Source organism: Paramormyrops kingsleyae, chromosome 15 (assembly GCF_048594095.1).
Source record: "Paramormyrops kingsleyae isolate MSU_618 chromosome 15, PKINGS_0.4, whole genome shotgun sequence".
Taxonomy (NCBI): Eukaryota; Metazoa; Chordata; class Actinopteri; order Osteoglossiformes; family Mormyridae; genus Paramormyrops; species Paramormyrops kingsleyae.
In genome coordinates, this window is record NC_132811.1 from 11,860,744 (window position 1) to 11,874,979 (window position 14,236).

Genomic DNA, 14,236 nt, shown 5'->3' on the forward strand with positions numbered 1-14,236 from the left:
TCATCACATTTGTTTGTTTTTCCTGGATGTTCATCCTGTCCAAAGTTTTCCTAAGGCATGAGCGGTAGTTTTTAATCGGGGAATAAACTATACCAGTGGTAAAGCCAGTGGTAATATTCCTATCCTGTACCAGTATCCACTAATTCATTGAAATTCACAGTGCATGATTATGAGATGTTATAATATAGGAGAAGCAGATATTTCCCCTTGTAGGAAAGTAAACAATTTGATATTTGTTGTAGGTTGGCCCAACTGTATTATAGGACCCATCCAAGGTCTGCATTGTGTTATAACTCCTAAAAAGGGCTGAGAAGAATTGCTGAAATAGCTCACATACTTTGCTCAAAATATTGTAGGGGAAAATTGATGATAGTCACGAAAGCCTGTAGCTGCCATTGTGGTGGAGCAGCCAGGGCTGTGTGAAAGGAGCGTCCGCTCTTGAAATTTGTCACAGCCGAGGGAGGGCAGTTGTTTTTTTTTTTTTTTCTGACCACCATTTTTACGAGGGCGTAAGGGGCCCACAGGAGAAGACGGGGGTGTGCTTGCCGTGACCAGGCTCTGTGTCCCGGGGTCAACTCAGCCGCTTGTGGCCGGCCTGTGGATCCGAAGCTCGCACATTTCGCCCGCCGTCCACCGTGCGGCGTGACACTGCCCCCCCCCCCTCACGTTTTCCGTTGAATGCGCCAATCTGAATGCACCACCCCCCCCCCTTCCCCTGGGACGCCGTTTGCTGTGGGAATCAAATGTCTCCAGAGCCGTAGTCTTTCTCTGGCTTCCGACCGCGGTCGCGTGCAGGTCTCATGCTGAGTTTGCATTGAATCCCACACGGAACGTCCGTACTCTCCCTGGAAATTCAATGCGAACATTAAATACGCAGCTTCACTATCCTCAGGTGACACAGCTACAATACCCGCAGTCAGATATGCAAGTGCTAGGGACACCTGTGATACAGGCAGACAAATGAATTATTTCTGCAAAGGTTTGGCACCTAGATATATCTATTTTTTCAGATGACACTGCAAAATACAGTTCTCAGTAATAAAAGTTACTATTCCTGTTGTTTTGTATTTACAATAACACTATAGAATGCAACATTTGAAATAAGTTGATCTGACCTTTATTTCTGCCCTCTCTTGAAATTGGGACATTATATATCAATATAAATAAATCAATATATCATAATTGTTTCTCATTCGTAATATAATAGACAGAAGCCTCGATATTAAAAAGGTGTTTAAGAAGCTTGAATAGGTTCATATCATTAAGATCAGATAATCAGGTGCTATAAATACCATTTTGAGTTTCATTCAGAGAAAATACATATAATATATGGTTGCCTTAGCTAAATTGTCTGAAAATATTTATTGGTTTTTATAATAGAGCCATTTTATTTATTATCGATGAGTTGCATTTACATTTGTGTTTTACAATGTGATGGTGAATTTTCCAGAAAGATAATCCCTTGAGGCATTAAACTGTACCTATATTCCCAGTTTTGTTTGTTTGTTTTTTATATTTTTTTAGCAGCATCACCAAAGATGATGATTATAGTTAACATTGAGGCAGGCTATTATTATTATCAATTTATAGTGCATAGTGATATTTGAACAATTCTGGCTCCAGAAGAAAAAAAGCCAGTTTTTTACTGATTTACTTTCTGTTAGTTGAAGCTGCTGTTTGTTTTTTGGAAGCTGACATTCCTCCTTATCATAAACATTAAATAAATCTACTGCGTGTTGTCTGATTGGAATGTGTTTCTGCTGAGTGCTGGTTTAAAAATGCTTCCAGCCAGTTTGCTGTAAATATGCCAAGATGTACTGATGCAGTAAGTGCATGTCAGGACAGTCAATTTGAATAAATTCTTTTAATTCACTTTCAAAAGTCACATCTCTTCAGAGTCCCATCAAATCCTGACTATGGCATTAACTGTATTGTTATTCAGAATCAGCCCCTGTAGAGGTTAATCCCAAATATGAGTGCAAAAGACAACGTTTGGGGCTTTCGCTAATCACACAGCCCACTGAAAACTTTTGTCATTCCTTCTTCCTGTTCCCATCTGCAGCCATTCAGGAGAAACCTTCCAGAACGCATGTCAGTCCATCCACCAATAGTGACCTGGGGAAGGAGAGTCTGCCGGGAGAAACGAGCATCACAGAGAGCGAACTCTTATTGGAGGTGAGAGCACAGAGAGAAGCTTTTGGGCTCAACTGGCAGCAGGTGTAACTGAACAAAGAAGTCAGCTAATTTTCTCGGTGAAATACCAAACTCAAGAATACTACAGCACACCTGTTTTTGGACAGTGGGGAGAGCCAAAAATAGGGCGTGCTAGTACTATTTTTAGGTGCGTCAAACAGGTGGAATCAGTGTGATTCGCTGTGATTCAGCATCCACAAAAGTCCAGAAATCAATTCACCAGTGATATTTCCAACTGAGCGACTCCCCCAGCCTGAGCATAACCAAGCCCCAGACTCCGGTTTACATCCAAAAATCGCTGTGGCCCTGGATAAATAACAACCCAATTGACCGTGGAAATGTGTTGCCCTCATTGCGTGACTTGAAAAGCTGCTCACGGCAAGGCATGACTTTGGGCCTCTGTAATTGTACTGGGGTCACCATGACGACCGGGTCTCAAGGGGCCCCGGAATGCCAGAAAATTTTCCTCTATTCTGCGGGAATTCCAAAATGTTTGGGACGCTTGTTTTTCAGTTAGCTTTGACCCTGACAAAATATCTTTGATGTCTTTGGGACACTGCTTTGTTCAAGTATGCGGGAAAACAGAGAGATCTATTAAATACTTCCAGCACTCGTCTTTGGTTCTGACTCTTTTGTAGTGGTTGTTTTTCAGTTCCCAGTTCTCCCAAATCGGTATCTACGTTTCCACAAAATGACTTTACCATCCTTTTTTGCTCAGACACGAGGGCGCTGCTCCTTGAAATGGATTGATTTTCGTTTCTCGTTGCTCTCAGTGTAAAACAGGTGGAAGTTTCCATGAGCTAGTTTCACGGGAATTCCAAGAGTCAGGAATGCCGCAGAGGGGTGCAAAATTCAGAAAGGATCCTATCCCTCTAAAAGTACAGAGTGAAAGACAGTAAAGGTGCGTTATTTTTACGAGTCAGTAGTGCTATTATCCGAAACACGGATCAAGTAGAAATGAGCTACATCGTGTCGGATAATCCCAGCGACATTCCGAGTACCACAAAATGTAGGATGGTGTGTGTCTGTCCTGATGGTTGTCTGTAATAATCCCATGACTGATAGAGTAATTGTATCACTGCCGGGCCCTTGAGCAAAGCCTTTAACCCCAAAAACTGCTCCAGTAATGCCAGATAAACAGCTGACCCAGTACTCTCACCTGTATATGTGTCTCACATGAACGTATATTTCAAAATCCTGGAATTTTGATGTACCTGTACTGATACTTACAAATAGCAAATAAAGAATCTAGAAAATTCCATACTTTGACAGTTATGTTGCCCTCACCCAATCGGGGACCTGGAATTGGAGGCACGCGTAGGCCTCGTCATGGTCACAGCCCATGCTTGTGATTGGTTACACACCCCAATGCGGGATGGAGATGGATATGGGGTCAATGACCCCTGGCAGTTCTGTCAATCAGAGGGCTTGTCAGCACTGCTGTAGGCATATGGAAACTCTCGCTATGCCCTCACGGTGCTGACAGGACCTGCCCGACTTCTGGAATCACATCTGTGCACAGAGGCATAGCTAGAAATTCTGGGCTTCCTGACAAAATGTCACCTTGGGCCCCCCGGGCCAATTTTACATAGAATTTTATATATTCAAGGGCCCCTGTAAAGTGCTGGACCCCCTGAATCCGCCAGGTATCCATGCCTCTTTGACACCTCTGGGTGTGCATAATGTAGCATCTTTCCACATGTAGCATAATAAATATCTATTTCTAAAATTACTTTTGATGTTCTTTTCTTTAGTTGCCCTTATTTCACTTTTTATGTCCTTTGAAGAAGTTTTTTATTATCTATGTGCGTAATTCCAGTGAGGAAAACGAGAAACAGTTTCAGGGAAATGAGTATTTTCTCTATCATGTCCCTCTCTGAGTGCATAAGTGCCAGCAGGGTACAGGAAACGGGTGTGAATAAGCCCCCACCCCCCCAATCCACCCCACCCCCAGCCACGAAAGCTCAAAAACATCTCCCTGTGGGCACAGCTACCGGAATGCCCCGTCCAATTGGGCTGAGCCGGGGCTCGAGAGCGCGCAGAGACGGGGCCGCCTGACCTGGGCTGACTCACTTTAAAGTGGGGGCGACAGGGTCTGGCAGCGAGGGGGCCGCAGTCACGCGATCGTCGGGGACTTGGCCGCGGAACAGAGACCCTGCAAACACGAGCCCTGGAAAGTTAATAAACCGCAGCTTTGTGGAACCGACTGCCCCCCCCCCTCCCTCCCCCCCACTTCCCTGGGCCTCAGACGCAGAGACGCTGTATGATTTCAATTTATCCATGGGTGCCGGTACCGCTACAGGTGAACATACAATGTAACGTATACTCTACGTATTTCCACATGTCTGGAGGCTCCCGGAATGAAGGAAAGTCTTGTTGTGTATGCCGACTGATTTCTGAGGTTGGCTAATGCTGACTTTTTAAACGTATGTAATTTTAAAATACAATCGTTATTCCACGTACTTGCTTGCAGCAGAGATCATAACTCGCACCGTACGTGCGCTGTAAGTTCTTTGTGCATAACACCAAACAAACCTGATGAGATTTCTGGTACATGCACAGCCAGAGGCATAGACAGAAATTCTGGGCCCCCTGACAAAATGTCATCTTGGGCCCCCCTCCCATGCTCAATTTTATGTTTAATTTTATGTATTCAAGGGCCCCTGTAAAGTTATAGACCCCTTGAATCTGCCAGGGTATCCATGCCCCTACTGCGCCCCTGGTGAATGAAGCCAATTCTAAAATTCGGGACGTGCTTTCTTCTGAAGTGAACTATGTTTTTTTCCTTTTCTTCTAGTCCCTGACCGGCTTCGCACTGGTGGTGAGCACAGAGGGGATGGTCTTCTACGCTTCCTCTACCATTGTTGACTACTTGGGCTTCCATCAGGTAGGTTTTCTCCCACCATACCGTCAAAGAAAGCTCCCTGAACCAGCAGACAGATGTGGAAACTTCAGTGCAGGAATAGGCAGCTCCATTGCCTTAGAGATACATCTCACACTGGTTGACTATCTGCTTGAGCTCTTGAATTTCTTCTCTGCTGTGTATTTATGAAACTTTTAAGACTGCGGCTCTGAATGATTAGCAGAAGCCGTCGGGGATCCATCCCAAGCTTCTACATTAAGTCGGCAGCGTATCTATATCAACATTTCCCAACCTGGGCCTTGGGGACCCACAGACAGTCCACATTTTTGCTCCCAGTAGGGAGCTGGGAGGGAGCAAAAACATAGACAGTCACAGGTCCCCGAGGACCGGATTGGGAAACACTGGTCTATGGTGTCATCTAAAGCACAAATTGCTTGACTTGAAATCAGAAAGCAGAGGTACTCTACTAATGTAGCCCCTTCCCAAGGAACACAGACACCATATTTAACAGCATATTTTAAATGGGTAAAACAGTCAGTTAGGTGCCATCAATACAATGTTAACACTTAGCAATCATATTGACGGCCTTACTCCAGAAAGCCATGTCTGTTATTTGGGTCTTCAGGCTCCATGTTCATTGTTGTGATGATTGAATGGACTGCATTTGCTTCTTTCCAAGCATTACATCCATGATCTCATAATATGCCCAATATAAGACACTTCAGTCTGGTCATTTGTGCTACAAGGGATGGTTAATGCTTGTTTAGAAGGAGAGATTTTGGGCCCCATAAAAACACAACGTAGCCCCCAACCCAGACCAAACCAATCAGTTCTCAAATTTAGGGCCCCTGTCACTCAGGGGCCCTTAGAATCATCCTATCTTTTTGCCCTTGTCCACAGTATTCTTAAGTCATCGCCTACACCAAAATTCAAATGCATCAGCACTCCTCCCATTCCATTCATCGCCCAGCTTTCACTTCCAAGTCCTGAATGTAGAGCCCCCCCGCCGTCCCGCCATTGACCACAGAATTAGGCATTGAGAGAAGAGACATCCAATGGCACGGCTCTGTATTGACACAGGTTGTGCGGTGTGACTTGAGGGGTCCCGGCAGTAGGAAAGATCTTCTGGAATAGTGGCCTACTGCCGCAGGGAGCTATTTCTCCCCCCCCACTCAGTCTCCCCCGGCCCCGGCAGACACCCGAGGCCCATTGAAGGAAAGGGGGGACACCCTGAAGGGTTCAGATACATTTCAGCGATGACAGGCTGAGCCAAAGACATCATGAACAACCCAGTTAATCTGGACCCAGTTCATTACTGACCGTACCGCCTGGGCCCACCTTGCCAACTTAAATCGTCTTGCAGTCCTGTAAACAAGGACCTGAATATTACAGCTTCTGGACAAGGCAGGTGCTTCATGTCTGGCCAGTGTAACAGTGCAGATCTCACTTTCACTAACTATTGCCCAATATGTGTGGTCCTCTACTGCACTGCCTGCTGGTGGCGGTTACATTTCACAGGAAGTAACGTCTTTCTCAAGCCTGTGGATTTGATGGTCGTGGGAAAAAAACAGAAAGCATCTCAGGGAGTCCCCCCCCCCCCCATACTTAACTGGTTAGCATATTAAATATTTTATTTGCACTTCTAGCAAACTCACCTCCCACTTAATATGCAAAATCTTTTCTAGTATATTGTCCTGTGGAGCCTGGAACCTCTCGAGCAGGATGGGGTTCCTATCCATCATGAAGCACATTCATACTCTTTTAGAGACAAGTTAGCCTGACTGCATGTCTCTGGATTGCGGGGAGGAAAGCAGAGAACCACGAGGAAACCCAGTGCAACATGAGAAAAATATCCACACAAACCCTGGAGGTTTGAGACAACAGTGGTTACCATTGAGCCACTATGTTGTATGCAAAATGCATATGTTTTTATGATTTTTAACAGAGATCCCTGGGCAAAAATTCATGCTTAATAAATCAAGGTTTCAAGTTGATGTTAATATATACATTTTATCTGCAAAACCATACAGGTAGTACACAAAAAAGGAATGGTGTTTGGCCCTGGGGCTTTGAACTGTACCCAGGATCAGAAGGTCACTGGGACAAATCCCTGGCAGAGTGATGTCACCATTTGGTCTCTGAGCAATACTCAATTGTTCCAGGGACCCGGAGTTGACCATGCAGTCAGATACTCATTTGTACTTCGATTTGGACAAAAGCATCCGCTTATAATAAAACGCAATGAAAAGACAAAACTCTGACAAGTGCTCCCACTTACTTAGCTGTGGGAATACAGCACCTTCACAAGCTTGCATCCTCACACGGCCCAACAGCGGCAATGTCTTCATTTTCAGATAGTCTTACGCAGGCCTGGCCAATTATTTTCAGTTTGCCGCCAAATCCAAGCTTCACCGTGTCAGCAGGGGCTGTTTTTATGATTATTTTCATATTCCATAAAAGCTACAATAGAAGATTTGTAAAAATTTTTGACATCTATTTTTTAAACATTTCTACATTCGGAATGAGTTTTTATTCATTTTGTTGGAGAGGCTCATTTTCGTCTGCCGGTATGAAAACAGCACTTGTACAGCACTGTGCAAAAGTCTTAGGCAGTCTAAGAGAATGATATTTAAATGATCTTCATATTGGTACAAAAGTGTGATTCTATGGCTATCGAAGTGTTAACCATTTTTAAACCTCTCCAGTATCTAGTATCACCCCAGCATTTGCAGCAACCATCCAACACACCCATGTGATTTGTTACTCGACCGCTTACATATCTTGTATGTGACCTATCAATACCTCATTGACTTTTTAAAACAGTTAATTGAGTGGGTGGTGAAATTAAACAAATGCATAGAACGGCTGGGGTGCCCAAGATTGGAAGTGAAGCTGTGTTCATCTAGCCGTCCAGCTAGATATCAGCAACTTTTTGGAGAACAGAAGAAATTCTCGTTAGTTTTTATTGTGTTGCTCTCAATCTACATATGTTCTAATGGCAAATTTTGGTCTGTTTTTCTCAGCAAATTTAAAACTTGTGCACCTATGGTTATGTATGCCAGTAAAAATAGCCCCTCTGTGGGCTGGATATGCCACACAGGTTGGCTCTTGCCCCTTTCTGGTCCCACAGGAGATACTGGTGGCTCTGCACCCAGCACTATGGGCACCACCCCCCCCCGCCACCCCCCCACAGCAATGCCAAGTGTCCAGTGACTGTCCTAGACACTGCAGCGTGTTGCCATCTGGGAATTCACTGGAATGCTGAATTATGGGGTGGACATGCTTACACAGGGTCTTAAACACTGCCTTCTGAAATGAATGGTGCAAACTGACCTTGGAGGAATACGCCTGATATCATTACATTCATCATTATAATTATTCAGTGTTAAAACCAGCTATTTATGTGTCATCCCTGTGCTCCTTATGCCAGAGGACCTCCAGACAGACGCAGGCAGGTGTTATAACAGACTGAAGTCTCCAGCCTTAGGGCCCCTTCTGCTGATGCATGGTACTCCCTTCCCACCTTAAGCTTTGCCCACAATTAGTCTGAAGTTAGTAACTTGAGTCCCCATCACTGAAATGGCCACATATCACTGAACACTGTCCAAATTCAGTAATGCAATGCTAGTAGCAAATACTGAATTTAGGGGAAATCTGACTCTATAAGTACAAAATAGTAGAATTGACTCTTGGTATCAGACCCCCAGACATGTTCTTGAGACTTACAGAAATATTAAAAACCTAGGTATACATTCTAAACATTTTTTGAGGCCCTCTGTGAGAATTTTTCTGACAAGCAAAGAGGGTAAATTAGATTGCACAAAGACACAAGACTACCCCGCATCACAGGAGACAGCAAAACATGTATAATTTTAAAGGATTCCTACCACAATAAAGTGGAGAAATTGCGCGCTAGCAGTGCCTCGCTTTGATCTGATCTGTTACTTTGTAATTATGCTTTGACGAACAGGATTCCTAGTCCAAGAAAAACACTGCTGTGTGTGTGTGTGTGTGTGTGTGTGTTTGTTTCTTTACAAGGGGATCTCACACCATTGCCACCCGATCCGTCCGCTGACGGGGTTTCACGGCGCCGTTTCCGGGTGCGTCCGGCCGGGGGCGTGCTTTTGCGAGGCGCGCTCAGACTGCTTTGCGTGCCACAGACGTGGAAATTAAAGCGGGGCTGAATATTTCAGAAAGGGATCTGTCATTCATGACAGAAAGCAAAAGCTATTGCTGGAAAGAAAGGGGAATTACAAATGCGAGCCCACTTGCGGGATTTTTTTTCACCAAGGCTGGGCTGCGGTGCCTCTTGCCAGCTGGCTTCACGCAATGCTTTGTGTTTTCTTTCTTTCTTATATATATTTTTAATTTTACCACCAAGAATATTATTACCGTTCTAAGTTTGAGTTTCTGTGGTTTTTGTGTCGTGGTGTGATTTAAGACCGTCGACTAGTTTAAAATGAGCACTGCTGGTTATTTAACATGCGTAAATAACGTATATAAAATAATAACTCGTAAGCCATGGATACTCAAATGGCGCATCCGGACAGAGACACAATGTCCGTACCACGTGATCCACTCCCCCTACACAGACCTTAGATTTGTGGACATCGTGAGGAAATAACTGAGTACTGGGCGGTAGGTGGTCACACTGCCAGACTCAAAACACTGTATTCACCTTCAGTGTGAAGTTCTAAGCCAAGTTACTCGAGATTATCTAGGTCAGGGATCTGGGTCAAGGCTAGTCCCAGTCAAGTCCTGCATGGATTAAGCATGGCCACCTGGCCTGTTTGCACACATACCAGCGGGAACTGTTAATCCGGGGGGAGGGGGTATATTGGCTCAGGTCCTGACGTTTTCCCCCCATTGTTGTGCACAGACTGATGTGATGCACCAGAACATCTTCGACTACATCCATGTGGACGACCGGCAGGAGTTCAGAAGACAGCTCCACTGGGCCATGAACCCCAGCCAGCAGCTTCCAGCTCCAGATCACCCCCTAGTGGCAGGGAGCGGTAGGTGCACGATCACCAACAACAGGGAGGTGCAGGGTAACTGGACCAAGCAAGGGGAAAACAACCCAGGATATGACCGCTTCTGTAATTATACATGTTAAAAAACATTGCTTTGTTACATCACCAGTTTGCCTAATAAGTTCAGAGAAAGTGTTGCTAAGGCGATGCGTGTTTTATTTTTGCAGCAGTGTTTGTCATGAAACATTTTGCAGATTAAATATCGTTTGAATGATGCATTCAGTGGGAGCGACTTTGTTTACCCTCGCCAAACAATTACACGTGTCTCCACACTAAGGGTCTGAGGTAATCTTGCACAAGGAGACAGAGAGTAAGGCTCAGTGGCTTTGGTATGTCAGCACCTGAGGGAACGTTCCGGCACTCCTTTCTCAGGTGAGGACTTTGCGGTGAGCAGCCTCTTCAGCTGTGACGAGTCGGGCAACATCCCGGGGCAATTCTCCTCCTTCCTGAACCGCTGCTTTATCTCTCGCGTCCGCTGCCTGCTGGACAGCACGTCCGGGTTCCTGGTGAGTGACCGTCGGCACGCGCCTCCCGTCTTACCACGTAATTATGCTGGCCAGGGTCACCAGATGGGCAGCTGAGGCCTATCCCAGGCAGCGTAGCCCAGGTGGAGAGCTGGTCCATCACAGGGCCCCCACTCACACTCTAGGCCAGAGATGGGGACCCTGTTCCACGGGGAGCTGGTGTGGGTGTGGGTTTTTGGGATGACCTCTCAATCAGCCAATAACAGAGGGTCCCCAGAAGTTGAGAGCCACTGCTTTATTATTGGCTGATTATGAGGTCATCCCAAAAACCCGCACCCTCACCGGCCCTCCATGGAACAGCTTCCCCACCCCTGCTCGGCCTCCTTTAAAAGGGGTCTCAACCAGCCTTATTTATTAAAATATTACACCCCCTGCCCCACCTCCCAGGCAACAGTTTTTACCGTCGCCAAACCCCCCCCCCCCCTCAAAAGAGTAGGGGGGTCTGTGACAACTGAAATAACCCGGGGCCCAGGCCCACGTGACACAGAGAGAATGTACAAACTCCACACACAGTGGGGGAGGGATTTGAACCCCGAACCCTCTAGATGTTCGGGACCAAGGGGGGCCTCTAGAGATTTCCATTCTTTTTACCTGAATATCTTTCCAGTAATCCTCACTCAAACTCCATCATTATCATTATTATATTAATAACGGTCTTAACAAATTTCTTGGTCTATAAAACAAACATTCTTTGAAATGGATTTAAAAATGAGTCGAGGAGTGATTTACTAATTTCTCATGGTCATATGGAAGGTCACCATAAAGATCATAGTTGTCATATAATCTTGGTTAATGGTCATTTCATTCAAATGTTTGGTATAACTTAACCAATTCGAAGTAAAATTTCAGTGGAGATTTTCAAAAATGTCTATAAATAGAGCATCCCCTCAGCCCGGAAATGCCATTGGTTAGATATTTGGAGAAAGACACATTTACAGCATGTTACCACCTCCTAAACGTTTGACCAAAGTGGTTTGGACGCTTCGTCGGAAACACAGAGGGCACGTCACTCGGTGTCGGTATGGAAAACGGTCGGCTTGGAACGCTCACTTCCCGAGAGGTCAAGAAGGGTTGTTGGCCGTTTTTCGTCCCGGTTTGGCCGGCGAGTGGACAGGTTGTGCATTCCATAATTGTCTCATGGGGTTCGGGATGTGAGAGGCCCTGCTCTCTCAGAGAAACCAAAAGCCACTAATCGCACGGGGGCCACCACTTTTTTTTGTTTTAAGGGGAAGTGAAGAGTGATTTCTCATTACGGCTGCTGCAGTTATGACCTGTCGTGGAAAGCTTTCAAAACCATGATTCTGCCGATAACCTGCCTCGTGTGTCACAGTGACCACTGCTCTTTTCACAATTAACACCCTTTACAAAACTCGCCCGCTGTCAGATAAGGTCCCTCTGCAGTGTCACACATGCTGAGAGAGTGTTTTTATAGCTAGACATTAAATGGGTTTATACCAATAATTCATCGATTACCACAAGTATCACCGATTACCACAAGTTCCCAAAGTGTATTTATTGAATTTATTAAATGCAAACTTGGATCAAACACGTTGCTTCCAGGACTATTTTCTTTGTACAGCTCTCACTGTAAATAAGGTTGGAGACCCCTGGCATACTGCATTTATGGTATAAGTTATGGTATTATGTTTATTTTTGCATACTGTGTTTGTGGGAGAATATTTTTTCAAGAGAATATTACTTTAAATTAATTTGTTACAAAAGCAAGATTGGCTGTTTGAAGTTTTTAAGTTAAATTAATAGTGCATAAATAACGCTAATTAATCACCGTCTTTGCAATTAGTTGAAACCCTGACCTGTTTACTCAACCCCGAAGTTGTGTTTTAGTTGTGACTTGTCGTGCTCGCTGTGACTCAGAGTCAGAGTGCTCAGCCTGCACTGCCTCTCCCCCCCCATCCCTCTCCTCAGACCATGCAGTTTCAGGGCCGCCTCAAGTTCCTGCACGGACAGAAGAAGAAGACGCCGTCGGGGTCGCCGCTGCCCCCGCAGCTGGCGTTCTTCTGCGTCGCCATACCATTGCTGCTGCCCAGTATCACCGAGATGAAGATGAAGAGCGTGGCCATGAGGGGGAAGCAGAGGGGCGGCCTCCTCACCGCTCTGGATCACAAGTAAGGCTCCGCCCACCATCACGGGACGATGGGTACTCGATCAGTCAAGACTAATGAAGATTGTTATCGCACGGATTTATTAATTCATTGATAACATAAATATTTGGCAAAGAATGGGTTAGCTAGAGCAGTGGTCAATAATACTTTGCTCACGAGCAACTAGTATCTCACAGGAAGCCAGTAGATCCCATAACATTAGGAAAGAGGACAAATTATTTTAACTTCCTTACTTTTTGTTTTGTGTCAAACACATAGCTTCCCAGACTATTTAATTTGGGAAGTAGCTCTCACTGTAATTCAGGTTGCAGACCCCTGAGATAGTGGCCTTTCTGGACAGTGGCTGAACACTGTTTAATTGCAAAAAAGAAAATACAGATTTTTTTTTATTAAAGAAACCACACACTATCAGAAAAAAGTACCAATTTGTACCATTTAGGGTACAATTACCTATTACTGGGATTGTACCCTCAAGGCTCTGCCAGTTGTACAATAGTTGTAGGTAAATGTATCTTTTATTCTAAGGTACAGAAATGGATTCTGAGGAACATTTTTGTACCATTGGGGGTACATTAATGTTGTTTGTACCTTGGGGAACAATACTGTACCAGGGCTGTACCCTTTTTTCTGACAGTGCAGTAACATTGAATCACAGCATAGCTCTTCTGTTTCAGCGCAGAAAAAATAAAACTGTTAAATGTACATGTATGAAGAGCTTTATAACCTCTATCTTACCTTGAAGCAGTATAACTGTAAGAGTAACTGTAAAAAGCAGAGCTCGAGAGGCTGTAAGAACGTAAGAGACGTCCCGGCCAGGATTGGCATGGACCTGTAGCTCTGATTAAATCCTCTGTGCGTGGTGTTCACATGGAGGGTTCAGCCAGGGGACCAGCGCCTTCCTGGCGGAGATACCCACAGCAGGCCACGCGCGGTCAGTCAGCCAGCAGGGCCCTGCCATGCCTCACGCCGGCGATGCCTCTTCCACATGCCTATATCCAATCTCTGCTTCCGCCCGCCTCTTTCTCTACCCCCATCTCTCTCTTTTTCCCCTCATTTTTCTGCATATAAATTAGATATAAAAGACCTTTTGAACGCAATTGGGGTTTCCGTATCCTTTTCTCGGGTTCATGGGATTCAGTCATTAGTGGGTGAAACTACCATCGTGGGGGGGGGGGGGCTGGAGTTCAAGGAGAACGAGAAAAACCTGGAGCGCCGTGACTCCCTCTGGTGTCTGCAGAACTTCACACCAAGCTCCAGGATGGAGGTCACTGTGCAGAACTTCCCCGTCTTCTGGGGTTTTTTACCATTGCTGAAATTACGGAGTTCATGATTTTAAGACAATAAAAGTCCTTTTAAAAAGTGACACGAAAAGAATAAAAAAAAAAACTTGTGTTACTTTAGTATGCAAGGGAACATTTTTTCGGAGCAGGTCTCTGCAGTAACAGTAGCGTTGTACAATTGTACTGTTTCGATGCTCTGAAGGAGATTTCTGAGGGATTA

At 45.1% G+C, this 14,236-nt stretch overlaps 1 protein-coding gene across 3 annotated transcripts in view; it reads left to right on the plus strand.

Moving 5' to 3' along the window:
• The window catches only part of LOC111854986 (aryl hydrocarbon receptor repressor-like), a 64,067-nt gene that overhangs the window by 43,887 nt on the left and 5,944 nt on the right, over nucleotides 1-14,236 (plus strand). For all 3 annotated transcript variants that reach the window (XM_023833533.2, XM_023833534.2, XM_023833532.2), the window contains 5 exons: nucleotides 2,063-2,175; nucleotides 4,991-5,080; nucleotides 9,936-10,071; nucleotides 10,462-10,595; nucleotides 12,540-12,739. In XM_023833533.2, the coding sequence (XP_023689301.2) occupies nucleotides 2,063-2,175; nucleotides 4,991-5,080; nucleotides 9,936-10,071; nucleotides 10,462-10,595; nucleotides 12,540-12,739 (673 nt within the window). The remainder of the gene's footprint in view (nucleotides 1-2,062; nucleotides 2,176-4,990; nucleotides 5,081-9,935; nucleotides 10,072-10,461; nucleotides 10,596-12,539; nucleotides 12,740-14,236) is intronic.